Source organism: Gloeophyllum trabeum (genome assembly GCF_000344685.1).
Source record: "Gloeophyllum trabeum ATCC 11539 unplaced genomic scaffold GLOTRscaffold_00003, whole genome shotgun sequence".
In the NCBI taxonomy this organism is placed as follows: Eukaryota; Fungi; Basidiomycota; class Agaricomycetes; order Gloeophyllales; family Gloeophyllaceae; genus Gloeophyllum; species Gloeophyllum trabeum.
The window spans coordinates 3,080,931-3,095,614 of record NW_006920412.1 but is presented as its reverse complement, the minus strand read 5'-3'; the positions used below and the strand labels follow the sequence as shown (position 1 = coordinate 3,095,614).

Below are 14,684 nucleotides of genomic sequence, written 5' to 3'. Positions count from 1 at the left end.
ATCGAGAATTTCCGTGGCTAGTTATGTGGACGAAATCCGTCGACGTAGATTACATGCCACATTATTCTCCTCATAGCAATTCTGAGATGTATGGACCGGGTGCCCAGGCTGAGTATTGACCCAATTGGGGCTCTTATCATGCTTGTGCATATATCTCGAAAAAGCCTCAGGAAATAAATGTGCCGGCCACCAACGGAGAACACATCACATGACCGTGGTCCCGGATCGCCGGCCATCATTGCTTCCTCACTCTTTTGGACGCGCTCAATCGAACGAACAGACGAACGGACGAACGAAATAAGAATTGAGCAGCACTATCGCCAGCGCACCCGCCAGCCTCTCTCCCGCAACCCCCATCCACCGCGCTTCCTTCATTGAGTCGTTACGGTCATGGGCGCGTCCGAAGAGCTCGAATACCTCAAGTCGCTGGTTGCCCAACTCAACGACAAAATCTCGGCCCTCGAGGAGCGAGCGAAGGGCGCCGTGACGCGGAAGACGCCTGCTCAGCAGCTCCGGACAATTCTCATAGGCCCCCCGGGTGCCGGTGAGTGGTGTACATGTCTACCTTGGAAGGTATATTAATGCATGGCCTAGGCAAGGGTACGCAGGCACCGAGAATACGGGATGAGTTCTGTGTCTGCCATTTGGCTACCGGGGACATGTTGCGTGACCAGGTGAACAAGAAGACACCGCTCGGTGTCGAGGCAAAGAAGATCATGGACGCTGGTGGACTGGTCAGCGATGAGATCATGGTCGGAATGATCAGGGATCAGCTGGAGCACAACAAGGAGTGCAAGAACGGGTGAGGGCTCCTTCATTTCCGCCGTACTTCCGCCCAACGGCCATGACCAACTGCATTCTAATCCACCTATGTCCTGAAGTTTTGTGTTGGATGGCTTCCCTCGCACGGTTGTTCAGGCTGAGAAACTCGACTCCATGCTTGCCGCCCGCAAGGAGAAGCTGGACTCGGTCGTAGAGCTCCTGATCGACGACCAACTCCTCATTTCTCGTATCACTGGCCGCCTGATCCACCCCGCCAGCGGGCGGACATACCACAAGGAGTTCCAGTAAGTCCGAATAGTGCCTTACTCTGCCTTCCGACCCTCACAAATTCCCTTCCACCCAAAGCCCGCCAAAGAAGCCCATGGTCGATGACGTCACCGGCGAGCCGCTCATCCAGCGCTCAGACGATAACGTCGAGACGCTGCGCAAGCGGCTCGCCTCGTTCCACTCGCAGACGGGCCCCGTCGTCGACTATTACAAGACAAAAGGACTCTGGAGGCCGATAGATGCTGCGCAGTCTCCGAGCGTCGTTTGGGACAATCTCAGAAAGGTCTTTACCGAAGGTAAATAGAGTGTATACGCAGATATACTTGCCTATATTATATAACGTAAGATCTTGGTATACCTGGCGTTTTGTGAGTGGTGAGGGACGTGGAAGGTATGTAGGACGAGGTAAATACGTTGGATATCGGTGTCAGGGCGCATGGTCTTGCCCTGTGTTCCATGTGTCTACCGAGGTGTGTTTCCAGCATGTACCTGCTTCATCTCTGCTTCGATGGAAACGCAAGTCCCTCTCTTCGCTCTCAGGTCCGAGAAGTAAGGAGTCTATTGCATTTGCTGAGTTGACTGCTGACGTTACTTTGTTTTCAGCACAGCATATGATGGCAATATGGATTAACCTTCTAGCGGGGATAGCGATATTTGCGTATAGTTGCAACCTCAAATAACCGCCGCACCGGTTTGCTGCCTTCTCCAAAATACCTTCTGTGCCGGCGGCCGATGTGGTGGTGAGCGCTCCTTGACATTTCCCCATTGCGCATTTTTGCTGATGAGCTCCAAATTTCAAGATGGAAACGAGGAGGTGTGCTCCGGATGATCAAGCAGAATGCCCTGACACTCGCGCTAATGGGTCGCAGTACCCTGCGCCAGCCACCAGATTGGGCGAGGAGAAGATGGTATCGTACTTCCGCAGCGTCTAAAATTTCAAATGAAGGAAGCAAGCATGGGCTCAGCTGCTGAACCCTCGGTTCAGTTCAGTCGACTCGAATCAACACAGTCTGAGGCTTTCAGGATGTTTACGACAATATGTACGTATCCTTTGTTCCTCTTCTCTTTCTCTACAACCAATAGTCAACATTCCTTGTTATCGGAAGACGTTGATGTAAACTCTGGTCTCGGTACATTTAGCAAAGAACACGTTGCTTGTACAGCTTCGCGTTCCTTTCGTGGTGCACCTGCCTATTGGAGGATAGCCTACCCCGCGGAAGCGAACCTAAAGATAGGTACGAGGTTAGTTGAGGATAAGGAGCTAACTGATCTACCACCGGCATAGTTGATCAGGTTTCATTGATCCTGAACGTACGCGTGCACCGCTATATAGAGTGGCGTTGCAGTGTAGAGCCCGTTGTTTACTTGGAAGCGTCACTCCATGGGTCGGTCTTCGGCAGCCAAGGCATCCAGCAGCTTGCAGAGAGGGACAGCTTGTCTACCATGCAGGTGAGTATCAGCGCCTATCGCGGCGCTTTGAGCACTTTAACCATGGCTCCATCGTATCAGGAAGAAGAAAATGGTGTGCAGTTAGACTTGACTTGATATCAAAGCGCGTGCTGATCGACGCGGACCGCTCAGAAATGTGATGGTGCGCGGCCCTCCTGCGGACAATGTGCAAAGTCGGTCCGATCCCGCGGCTGCGAGTACGAGGATACCAAGAAGAAATCCCGAACGCAGGCTCTGAGGGAGAAAGTGGCCGCTCTCGAGGAGCGGCTGAAGGAGCTGGAACCTCAGGGTCCCGCTCGAGCACGCGCCGAGGAGATACCGGGGCCATCCCAATCAATCCTCGCGGACCCTTCCATGGTCGCATCCTCCTCGTCTCTGGATCCCGACGGCTCGGCACGGGCGCCACAGCCGTCTTCTGCTCTTCCGAGTCTAGATGAGACATGGCTTTCCCGCGATCCATCTGTCTCCAGCATGCCAACCTGGTTATCTCCTTCGAATATCAGCGAAGCGCCGGCTGGTATAGGCGGGGACGCAATACCTTGGGAGACCGGGTACACTCTGTGAGGCCCATTTTACCTCAGTTACCTTGTACTCGACCGACCCATGCAACAGTTTAGATATATTTCTGTCACATCACCAGCAACTTGGCCTGCATGTCAACCTGCCCAGGTTCAAGTCATCTCTGGGTCCTGGGCCTGAGACGAAAGCACACCCCGCGTTGATCAGTGCCGTGTATCTTTGGGGATGTCATTTCGCGCAATCCCCCTCGCTCAGGGACTTGAAACCCCTCCTTCTCACAAGGACACTTCATTTCTTGGAAACGGGCTTGGACTCACCGGAAGAAATGTTGTGCATCATCCAGGCGTCTTGTCTGATGTCACTGTATTTTTATATTCATAGCCAGCTGTTGGATGCTTATAAGCATGCAGCGCAGGCAGCTGCTTTGGTGGCCCATCTCGGAGCGCATCTGCGGGGCATCTCCCGTACAACAGACCCAAACCAAGGAATTCCCGGCGTCGCGGCTGGCGATATACATCTAGTCGAATGCCTGGCCGCTTTCTGGCAATCTTTCGTGCTATGCTACACGCTGTCTGCTCTGCTTGGGGTTTCACCGCTTTGTATGCATGCCATAGAAGCCAACGAAATGGAGAAGCCCATCGTGGCTGCCCTCATACCCGTACATCTTCTCCCTTGCATCGCATCCTCGCAGCAGGTCGCTTATAAAATTCCGAGTTTAGCCTATCCCTGACTCGCGACAAGGCAGCGAGCTAGCCTGTCCCGCAGCGGACGCTTGGTCGATACCGACTTTAAATGGTCTGTTCTTGCGGGCGAAAGTCACCGCTCTCTTTCATCGGTCGTTTCTCGTTGCCTCACGTATGACGTTTTCATTCTAGGGACCTTCGCTGTCTTACAGTCACCACAGACACGATAGCATCGTCGCCGACGCTGCTTTATGCCATGGAGCAAGAGCTCGATGAGGCACTGGCTTACCTTCCGCCTACGTCTCACGGGACTCTACCCAGCATGGAGGTCTTCCCGGTCCTGGCGCTGGCTAATGCCATACGCATAAATCTATATAAGAATGTTCCGGGGCAACGCCATGATCGATGCCTGGGGGCAGCGTTTTCTATGGCATCAATGGTAACCCTCGTCACGGAGAATAACTGCAACCAAGTGGACCCGATTGTCAGCGTACGTCATGCACTTATTTGGTGAAGCGTCCTTGCTAAAAGGCTTTCTCGTTGCAGGCGTGCCTGACTATAGCCGCCCGGTTATTGATCGACCTACTGCCTGAAAACAGCCCTGCGCCTTGCGGTTACGGGTATCGCGAAGCTCTCAACGTTCTCGTAATTGCTTTGAGACGTCTGGGCGTGCTATTTCCGGTTGCTGGTACGTACGTGCCGATCACTTCTTCCTCGAGAAAGTGAATATCACTCAGTGTTCTCTTGCAGAGGGCTATGCTAACTCTTTGGACGAGGAATGGGCGCGAATGGTGGGCAAGAAAACTCTGTATTGTTATCTTTCCACGGGCGTCTCAGATGTTACTGTCCCTTACTATCCCTTATAGCGCTTCGTTGTTGGCCCGGGTGGATGGTTCGTGGTCGTGATGATTGAGACTTGGGGATATTTACTCGATTTATTTTCGATGCGCCTGAATTGGCGGTTGGGGGAATGGACGACTGTTCAGACGAATTCTCTCAAGAATCCAGTCCTAATGGCGCTCGTGCCTGACGATCAGCCACAGCACGGTTACATGCTGAGTTACCGAGTAGATAAGAAGCTGATGTGGCAAGGTGGCTGAGCTTGTGGGCGGTCGCCGGTGGCTGCACAGAGTGCTTTCGTTTATTACTTTTCTCCTTGTCTCTTCTCTTTTGCCATTTCAACGAACTCGTGTCGTACCTAAGCTGTACAACTGTACATCCCCCCTTGCAAGCTATCATTCTGCCGTTGTCCCTATGTCTGATTCAGACTACGCCGCCGCCGACGACTCTGACGTCGAATATCCTTTCTTGGACGACGATGTACGCTGCCTGCCTGGTTCTTCCGCTGCATTCTAATCATCGAATTTACAGGGCGGAGACCACGTCTGTAACGTGGACTATGCATCGAAAGGAAAGGAGAAAGAGCACACTACTCGGATATCTTTCAGGAGTCTTTCTCCGGACGAGCTCCAGAACATGATAGATGATGACATACGCGAACTCGCTGCTATTATACCTTGTCAGGTACAACTCCATAGACATTGTCTGAGGACTGCACAGAGTCTTCTGTTAGCTGACAATGTTGAAAGCAACCCGTTATTTCGATCCTTCTCCGCCACTTCCACTGGAATAGAGAACGTTTGCTGGAGAAGTACGTCGAGGACGCCGTGCAAATGTTCAAGACCGTGGCAGAGCCCTACGATCCACCTGCGAGTCCAACCCTTCGCCCAAATAAGCGTGCTCGTTTGGAAGCACCCGCGGACGACCCGAAATATTCCTGCGGCATTTGCTTCGATGAGTATGACAGTCATGATACCTTCGAGACCAGGTGCGGTCATAGGTTCTGCAATACCTGCTGGAATATGTATCTCGAAAGTAAGATCAAGGAAGAAGGTCAATGCTCTATCAAATGCATGGGCGACAGCTGTAAGACAGTTGTGGACGAGCCATCCATAGCGCAATTAGTCGATGCGTCTTGTTACCAACGGTTGGGCCTGTGATACGTTTATTCTTCATCCTGACACTAATGCATCGTTGATGACGACAGTTACCGAAAGCTATTGCAGGAGTCATACGTTGCCGCAAACCCTGCGCTACGCTTTTGTCCGCATCCTTCATGCACACAGACCGTCTATTGCCAAGGGGTAACCCAGTCTATCCTGGCGAGCGTTGTACCGACCGTCTCTTGCGGCGCGGAGCATCTGTTCTGCTTTGGCTGTGGTTTGGACTCGGACCATAAACCGCTGATATGCAAGCTGGTGAAGATATGGCTGAAGAACTCTAGGGAAGATGCTGGGACTGCGCAATGGATCAAGGCTAACACCCGTACTTGTCCTAAATGCCAGCAGAGCATAGAGAAGGCCGGCGGATGCAAGTGAGTGTTTAGAAGACATCCACTTGTCGCTGCTAACCGGATGATAGTCGTATGGTATCATAGTTTATCCTCCATGGCGAGCAAGATTTCCTGACTCGTGAATAATCTCTGATGTAGCTCTGCCGCCACTGCAATTACCAGTTCTGTTGGTTATGCATGCGCAAATGGGAGACTCACGGCTACAACGACGCCGTATGTAGCACGTGGAAAGAGCCAGAGCCTGATGAAAACATGACCGATGCAAAGAAGTCCCTGGAAAAATGGCTATTTTATTTCGACCGTTTCAACAATCACGAGGTCTCGGCCAATCTCGATCAAGAGCTAGTGGAGAGGACCAAGGAGAAAGTAGTCAAGGTCCAGGAAGCTAGCAACCTTTCATGGATTGAGGTGGGTCTCTGTCGGGTATGCCAGTGCAAGGGTACTGATGCGTCCTTCAAAGGCGAAATTTATGGAGGACGCGGTTGACGAGTTGACGAAATGCCGCAGAACACTGAAGTGGACCTATGCGATGGCTCATTTTCTCGCACCAGGGAACAAGAAACAAATGTTTGAGGACCTGCAAGCGTAACGGTCCTTTTCCGATTGCTCTCTTTACCATTACCAGCTGACCTCATCGCATAGAAACCTCGAAAAGGGGGTCGAAGATCTGTCGCAGTTGCTGGAGGAACCAATTGATCCAGAGTCGATCCAGAGTTTGCGTCAGAGAATGATTGACAAGACCGTGAGTCACTTCAACCCCTTCCCGTTGACTCTACATTAAGGGCATGGTAGGTGTATGTCCAAAAGAGACATGAGATATTACGCGAGGATACTGCGAGTCGCCTGAGCGAGGGAAACTGGGAATGGACCGTGCAGGTCGAGTAACGATCAATGTCTCCGGCTACGTTCATATCAACTCATAGCTATAATACGGTTGGTGGCGTATGCACTTCAGCTCCCAGTACGCACTCCTACTTTAGTAAGTACTAGGGAAGCCCAAATCAAATACTACTAGTACTACATCGCGCACGTCGCAAAATACGCCCTGATGATTGGTAGATCGCTCTCTTTGGCATCCACGTACTTATATAGATTTGTACATGAGATTACTTCTGTCATGTTTCATGACGAGAATATTGCCCGCCCACGGTACCGGAGCCTTGTAGTTGGTTATTCTCTGAACGCACTTGTTCACAGGTGAGCTGGAAGGTATCTCGGTATATGAGCAGAAACGGGTTTCGCAAGCTTAAGGGAGACCCGTTAGCACCTATGATTCGGGGGCCTTATCCGCCAGGCTCTGCATCTCACCTTCGTCAACCTCGATTGTGCACTTTATTTTGATAAAACAAGGCTGTTCTTTGTCTGCGGGCAGCAGAATCCCCGTAACGTGGAGGGTCTCGCCATCCTTTGGAGGATTAAGCTGCGAGCAAAGCTCTTTGTGATTCTTCCAGTCCTGATAACACACAGCTTGGTCAACCAACAGGCCGAATGTGTTGGAGAGACGCACGGAGACTTGGTGCTGCCGGCTGCAATAGAACTCGTCCTTACACCGGGAACATGCCATCACGCCTTCTGTCTTGTTACATACTTTGCAACGGCTGGCGTCGATCCTGTCTGCCATCGTCCAGATACTAGGTGCTTGGGTAGGACTAGTACTGTCAATTAGTGGGGTCAGAGGCGAGAACGATGGCCGATGCGTCTATCTGCCAACTGCGGTCTTCTAGCATACTGTAGGTGAGATCGTCGGCATCCTGAACGAGCAGTGTGGACCGAGGCCCTTCGAAGTGAAGTCAGATGGTAACTTATGATTGAATGAGTCGATGGGCTCCGTACTCATATGGTTTGCGGAGATACGGGTTCGTTCGCGGGGTGGGACCGACCACAGATGAGACGTCTTGTTGGATGCTTGGGTAAGGCTGGTAGAGCGACTATCACGTCTAAGGCGTCTTATCCGTCCTCCATGCTACATAGGAGATCCTGAGCGAGCGGCGGGACCGAGTCCCTTGGAAGTAAAGTATATCCGGCTGTTAAATCAATTCAGGTGGTAAGTTGAATGAAATGCCTCCGAGTCGATGGGCCCTTTACATGGATTGTGGAGCTATGGGCACGTTTGTGGTGAGCCTCAGCCTGGCAATCATAAGATGACCTTAGAGTACATACCGAAAGCCATAGAAGGGTGATCCTTGTGGGACTCTAGTCGGAGCAACACCCTGAAAATGACTCGATCCCGAGCTGGCATGATTAGCAAGGACGTCGATGTGAGTCTTCCTACTCATCCCTTCCCATGGACAACGCTATGGTTGAGACTTGGCAAGTTGTTCAAGAGGCATGAGGTACCGTCTGTGAAAGGATACCACCACACAGCCTGAGCGAGGGCAACCGCGAATGGACCGTTCAGTCCAGGTTCAGTCCAGGTTCAGTCGAATGACGAGTGCCAACCACATGATCATTTTAGGATACGGGTGGTAGCATACGCCGCTGACCTTCCTGTCAAGAACCCCAAAGCTCGGACTAGTGGAATCTAGGGGAGACACTGGGGTACTTGGAAAAGTACGTCGCAACAACGGGAATGTCATCCGCTGTAGCATCTACATATATGCTGTTGTACGTGAGGTTACTCTGGTCGTGCTTCATGACGAGAATATTACCCGCCCAAGGATGCGCTGCCTGGTTGTTGGTCATCCTCTGAATGCACCTATTGATAGGTGACCCATCCTCCAGGAACATCTCTCGGTGCCAGATCAGAAACGGGTTCTTCAAAGCGGGGCCATTGATGCCCATCCTGTCTACGCATAACGGCCACCCACGTTCCCCAATGAATGGAGTGCTGTCGAACATGTAGCCTTTCCCATAGCCAGGTTCTTCATCGTTGGGCTCAACTTTGCACTTTATCTTGACAAAGCGAGGCTGGTCTCGCCTATCTTTGGGGGGTTGAGCTGCCAACAGAGTCCTTTGTGATTCTTCCAGTCCTACAGCACACGGCTCCGTCAAAGTCCATGCACCTGAGATGACGAAGAAAGGCATACCAAAACTTGGTGCTGCCTGCTGCAATAGAACTCGCCCTTGCACCGGGAACAGGTCATCACATCTTGTGTCTGGTTGCAGACTTTGCAACGATAAGCCTCCGCTGCGTCCGCTGTCTGTTGCCCTGTCATCTGTGTGGACATGGCGGTGAGGGAGAGAGAACAGATATTGAAAGAGCGGCTATCGAGGCGCCTATCTGCTATTCTTGCATACCGCATGGGAGATCCTCGGCATCCTGAACAAGCGGTGTGACAGTAAAGTCTCCGGAAATCAAGTCAGGTGGGTACGGTGGAATGAGATGTATCGTTGGGCTGGGTATTTGAGTTGTGGAGCTATGTGTATGTTCGTGGGTGACCCTGAAGCTGGCCATAGATGAGAGTTGATAGTGCGAGGGACGAAGAGTTAGCTTAGGGCTTAGAGGGAATAATATCAATGCTCACAGACGCGCCTTTATACGGTATAGCTTTCGTCGTGTTGAATGCCTCCTTCGAGCGCGATAGCAGCGCCCACTATGAGAAAATATTGCATCTCTGCGGACCCACGGACTACTCACCAATTCGGTACTGCATCTGACGTCTACCACAACTTCAGGTGATCAACGGACAATATGGTCGGAACAAGTCTTACATTCATTATGCTAGAAATACACGCTTTGTTCAGGACACGCCATTACCGCACTTCCAAGATTACTGATGAATCGCAGGTTCCGTCCTCATCCGGATACCATTCATAAAATGCTTGCACGGTTGGCAAATCATCCATGGACATATCAACCCACTTCTCGAAGGTCCCTGTACCTGCGACTTTCATGGCAAGCAGGTTACCGGCCCAAGCGTGAGGCGCCTTGCCCCGCATAAGGCGCCTAACGCAACGGTTCGGAGGCGAACCGTCATTAAGGAAGTTGTCCCGGATAACATGATAGATGGGCTGCCTGAGTTTGCGACCAGAGTGCCCAATGCGGTCGATCAATTGGTAGTCGTAGCAGCCGCCGCCCAGAAACATCGCGAGGTCCGGCTTGTACATGATAGTTTCGTCATCGCCTGGGATTTCACGCTTCACTGTGCAGTGGACAGCGACCAGGCGGGGCACATCCTCGTCGGCCGGAAATAGCATTCCTCTCACTGTAACGACGGCGCCGTCGGGGGATGGGGGTGCCCGACAGCCGCTCTTGTGGACGGGCCAATCCTGAGAGAACCCGTTGGTCACGAGGCGTTCAGTATATTGGGGAAGCGCTCACCGCGCGCTGATGCTCCTCACCGCAGTAGGACACGCTCTTGCACCGAGAACAGACTCTGACGCCAGTGGTGACACCACAGACGTTGCAAGGCCGTTGAAGTGGCTCTACTTTAAGATCCGATTAAGAACGGACGTCGGGTGCGTGTTCCGTAAGATATTCTGGCACAAATCCATGTCAGGGTCGCACTCACCGGTGTTCGAAGATGTGGAAGGAGGAGACATGCTTTGGTGCATTCGAATACTCACGATTGCGGGGTTCTCTGGCGTTCAGTAGCGTCAGCCAAATCGGCTGTGCACCGAATGTAATCTGAGACAGCCGCGTTCTCGGCCGCGTATAGCAGCGACTGACCAGGGAAATGGCTGATCGCTCACGCCGCAATACATAAATGAAACCGAGATTGACTTGTTTCTATGGGATCATGTAGTACGCATCCGCTGTCATAGGAAAGGTTTACAGAGTCCTATCGCCTGCATTGTAGTGGCACGTGCTCCCGCGCTAAGCCCCATACGGGGTAGTTGTTCCCTGTTTGGCCCCCGCCCGAGGCGCCCTCCCCCTGAGCTTCCAACCTTTATTCGCTCTCCCAGGCCTCTACAAAAGCCTGCTGGGCATCGCTTGCGCTTCAGATAGGGCTCTCGACGACGTGCGCGACGACGCCGGACTTGTGCTGATTCGACTTCATATCGTGAGTGGGCCCGCTGATCCGGACTACGGCTGGCTGACAGGCTCTGGACATCATCCACTGTCTGGGCCTACAAATATTAGACCGTCAGCCGTCGTCTCTTCTGCTCTATCTGCCGTGCCCAAGCTGCCCAGTGTGCTCTGGCCACGAAGCATCCCAGGTGCGTGCGGCAGGACGTCACCGGATATATCCTGCTCATCCTTGACCAACCGCGCAGGTCAAATCTACCGGACGCTCGGCCGGAAGCCTTTGTGTCATATAGCTCGTACATTCTACCCCCCTCATCTCAAGGGCGATACCCCTTCCACCTCCAATCGTTTATATCTCTTAATAGCCCAAAATCCTCTTACCATACCGCGGTGGGTTGTTGATATCAGAACTGCACTATCAGCCGCCGCACCTGAATTTAAAGTACGTCTCCCATGTCATAATTAGTTTATTTTTGGCTTATGCTGAAGTGGGGTCGGGCAGTATATACACGTAAATCAAGACGCCTTTGGAATTTTACGAGCGCGGACATGCTTACCGCCTCTTACCCATCTTCGCCGTCCATGGAGAACCTTTTCAGCCGGGATTCCAACAGTGCGGGGGCTGCTCTACCCTCCATTCCCCGCCGTCTGTCGTCCTCGAAGTCAACGCGCTCCCAAGCGACAACCCCTCCGAAAGTGCAGTCGCCCTCGGCTGTCCTTGTCGTTCAGCCGCCAACCCCCGACTTAGGAGCCGAACAGACGTCGTCTACCCCGCTTCCCCGCCCTTCTTCTGCTTCGACAGCGGACGAGAGATCTGCCTCGCGCCCGTCGATAGTCTTTGAGCCGACACAAATTAATATCGCGCCCCGCGCGAAGCGTGTCCGCGGTCATCGCCTGCCCCTGCTCTGGCCTCCTGAGGACTCGACCCCCACGCCCTCGCCTGTGTCTTCGCGCACGAAGGAGGACGCGACCCCTAAATCCTCTCAAACACCGCAACCAATTCAAAAGGCTGCTACGCAGGTGGAGTCGAGGGGGAACGCATCCGATGCGGAGACTCCGCGCCCGAGCCAGATACATAGGCACACCTGGTCGGGTAGGAGCGGGAGCAGCCGGCTGAGGATACAGAGCGAAGCGGTCACTGCAGCGGAGCGAGAGATTGCCGACACGAGCATCGAGAGCGTCGCCTCTGTCGCTACCAGAGCGGTTTCGATGGGCGGCACACCTACGGATACGCCGACGATACGGAAGAAGTCGGGGGAGATCGTCAAGTCGTCGCTCAAGTCGCACAAGCGACCGATACGCGGGGACCTGAGCGTCGTTACCAATATGCCGGTGCCCAAGAGCGAGCCCACGACGCCGAACCGCTCGGTGCATTTCAGCATGCAGCTCGCGCAGGTGAAGTTGTTCTTGGCGGAGCAGAAGCCACTTGCGGTCTCGCGGGATGGAAGTCCCACCGACACGAGCGAGGGCGACAGCGACTTCCCGTCGTTCATATACGGCTCCGCCGACGAGGCGCAGACAATGAAGGTACTCGTGATGCACGTCGTTAATATGCCGAAGAGGGTCCCCAAGGACGCGGATGTTGTATTGGAGGAGCTCGTGCTGTCGCGGGAGATGTCGGCCATAACAGGTCGGGTGAAGGTTAAGAATCTGGCGTTCGAGAAGCGGGTGGCGGTGCGTTTCACTTTTGACGATTGGCAGACGACGAGCGAGGTCACGGGCAAGTACGTCGAGTCGATCGAGGGCGGGGTGTACGACCGGTTTTCGTTCTCGATCCGGCTGAGCGACATCCTGTCGCGCATCGAGCAGAAGACGCTGCACCTGGCGGTGCGGTACACGTCCGCCGGGCGGGAGCTGTGGGACAACAACGGCGGCGCGAATTACCAGGCGAAGTTCTCGAAGTCGAAACCGCTTATGACGCCTACGTCGGACTCGGAGGGCGAGAAGAGCCCCATCGACGGCGCGGACTTGCACAGCAAGCTCGAAAAGGTCGCGAAAGGCCGCGAGACGATTGGGTCGATCCTGAGCAATGCGCCCGGTAAAGCCACGAAGGAGCCGAGCAGGGCGAAGTTCACGCTCAAGTCGGATAAGTCGCTGTCGTCGCGGTATGATTTTGCGACGTCGTGGAAGACGCCGTGGAAAGTGGGTGATGAGCCCTCGCCGTCGGCCGCGCACTCGCGGACGAGCACGTACCCTTCGACTTCGTCTAACTCCATTCCCTGGCCTACGAAGCGGAACACTGGTGCAGCCGCCCAGTCGAAGAAGACGAGCAATCCGTTCGACCCGGCGACGTTAGCTAAAGGTTCCCCTCGGGCGCTTGACGATGAAGAATTCCGGCCCACTACCTACCACATCGACTCGGACGAGGACAGGCCGTTCAAGGTCAAAGCCCCGAAGGTTGGCGCTAGGAATCACCAGCGGGGTTATTTTGACATTCGTGTCTCGGAGCCTTCGGCAGTCAGGAGGACCCCGCCTGGCACGCCCATTGTTACTACGCCTTCTCTCGAACTTGGGCAGCCCGACCGATCCCCGTTGCAGAGATTCAACTCGTTCCCTCCCACTGCAGCGGAGGTCAGTAGGTCGCCTCGTAGTCCCTCTGGCTCGCGCTCTCCTAATTGGACGGCTTTCCGCCATGTGATGAGGACTAATAGCGATGAGTCGACGCCCTCGATCATGTCGCCGTCCAACTCGTCCTCTTCTTCATCCCCTGATGGTACTCCACCATACGAGTCCTCACCTTCTGGCAGGGAGGGTGACGAATCGAACAGTTACAGCGCGTTCTTGAACCGGTAAGAGTTCGTAGCTCCATCGTTTATTCTCCATGCTGACACCTTTGACTCAGGTTCTGTTTTTATACCGGCTCTGATACCTCGCTCCTCGATGTCACGGTTGATACTGTTCCACGCTCGCACTCAGATCCCAGCATCGATGGGTACTTTTCGTCCCCTCCAAGCAACTTGTCCCCGTTCGCCTTCGCTACTCCGACTCGTTCAGCCAGCATGGACGACGTCGTGAGGAGCGGCTCGTCGACTCCTTTGGCTGGCGGTGTCGCGGCTTGCTAGCGCAGGTGCCTCAATTATCATTATGCAACCTTCCCAAGTCATATTATATGCCCCTATGCTCAATTCCATGGACACACACACAAGTAGACCTCTAGAGTACGCCCCGCATCTCCGAATACCGTATTTCCGCGATTCATTCTTCGCTACGGACATCGACGAGTTGTCACGATTCGACCCGAATATATACTGTATGTACGATAGTGGGTGGGGCGGTTTTGTTTGTCTGAATTGTGTCTCGTATTTGTATTTTTCCGTCCCGGGGTAAGCAGGTAGGCCAGCACACGTTCAGGCGATGATGCTTCCAGTACTATTTATCATTATAGTCAGGTGGTCCTGCATATATCATGTATTTGTATCGTATCTACCATTCGAGTTCGACTTTCACAAGGTGTCAGGCGCAGTGACTTGAGCCCTCCTATCCTAAAATGAAATGTATTTTCCCAAATTGGATATGTTGCAACTGCCACAATTCCACGGTCGCTTCATCCTGGGAATCCAAGTCGAAGCGCTAACTTCACTCGGTGGCGGCGCTCATTCCGGTTGTGCCCTTGCCTGCCAATATACCTTGCCTTTCCCCCCAATATTACTCTGCCTGTTGCAACGTGTACTCTAGCTGGGCCAATGCGACGAACTTAGAGCAAAAGTAACTGAAGATCGAA

At 53.4% G+C, this 14,684-nt stretch overlaps 6 protein-coding genes across 6 annotated transcripts; 4 read left to right on the top strand and 2 right to left on the bottom strand.

The window, feature by feature from the left end:
• Nucleotides 1-287: 287 nt before the first annotated feature.
• Nucleotides 288-1,428, top strand: GLOTRDRAFT_115003 (adenylate kinase 1). Its single transcript, XM_007865604.1, has 4 exons — nucleotides 288-544; nucleotides 595-802; nucleotides 882-1,067; nucleotides 1,129-1,428. The coding sequence occupies exons 1-4, from the start codon at nucleotides 391-393 to the stop codon at nucleotides 1,352-1,354; spliced, it is 774 nt and encodes a 257-aa protein (XP_007863795.1). The 5' UTR covers nucleotides 288-390; the 3' UTR covers nucleotides 1,355-1,428.
• A 2,529-nt stretch (nucleotides 1,429-3,957) lies between these two features.
• GLOTRDRAFT_127169 (uncharacterized protein) lies at nucleotides 3,958-4,801 on the top strand (the record flags this gene model as incomplete). Its single annotated transcript, XM_007865603.1, has 4 exons — nucleotides 3,958-4,191; nucleotides 4,248-4,389; nucleotides 4,452-4,492; nucleotides 4,568-4,801. The coding sequence occupies 4 exons, from the start codon at nucleotides 3,958-3,960 to the stop codon at nucleotides 4,799-4,801; spliced, it is 651 nt and encodes a 216-aa protein (XP_007863794.1).
• Nucleotides 4,802-4,955: 154 nt separating this feature from the next.
• Nucleotides 4,956-7,052, top strand: GLOTRDRAFT_115002 (uncharacterized protein; the record flags this gene model as incomplete). The annotated part of the gene is made up of 8 exons (XM_007865602.1): nucleotides 4,956-5,021; nucleotides 5,073-5,225; nucleotides 5,291-5,688; nucleotides 5,749-6,075; nucleotides 6,276-6,462; nucleotides 6,515-6,639; nucleotides 6,697-6,796; nucleotides 6,847-7,052. The coding sequence occupies 8 exons, from the start codon at nucleotides 4,956-4,958 to the stop codon at nucleotides 6,937-6,939; spliced, it is 1,449 nt and encodes a 482-aa protein (XP_007863793.1). The 3' UTR covers nucleotides 6,940-7,052.
• Nucleotides 7,053-8,565: 1,513 nt separating this feature from the next.
• Nucleotides 8,566-9,078, bottom strand: GLOTRDRAFT_127167 (uncharacterized protein; the record flags this gene model as incomplete). Its single annotated transcript, XM_007865601.1, has 1 exon — nucleotides 8,566-9,078. One exon carries the CDS (start codon nucleotides 9,076-9,078, stop codon nucleotides 8,566-8,568), a length of 513 nt encoding a protein of 170 aa, XP_007863792.1.
• Nucleotides 9,079-9,668: 590 nt separating this feature from the next.
• Nucleotides 9,669-10,230, bottom strand: GLOTRDRAFT_110303 (uncharacterized protein). Its single transcript, XM_007865600.1, has one exon. It carries the CDS (start codon nucleotides 10,189-10,191, stop codon nucleotides 9,748-9,750), a length of 444 nt encoding a protein of 147 aa, XP_007863791.1. The 5' UTR covers nucleotides 10,192-10,230; the 3' UTR covers nucleotides 9,669-9,747.
• A 1,942-nt stretch (nucleotides 10,231-12,172) lies between these two features.
• Nucleotides 12,173-14,025, top strand: GLOTRDRAFT_35388 (uncharacterized protein; the record flags this gene model as incomplete). Its single annotated transcript, XM_007864634.1, has 2 exons — nucleotides 12,173-13,752; nucleotides 13,806-14,025. The coding sequence occupies 2 exons, from the start codon at nucleotides 12,173-12,175 to the stop codon at nucleotides 14,023-14,025; spliced, it is 1,800 nt and encodes a 599-aa protein (XP_007862825.1).
• Nucleotides 14,026-14,684: the final 659 nt, after the last annotated feature.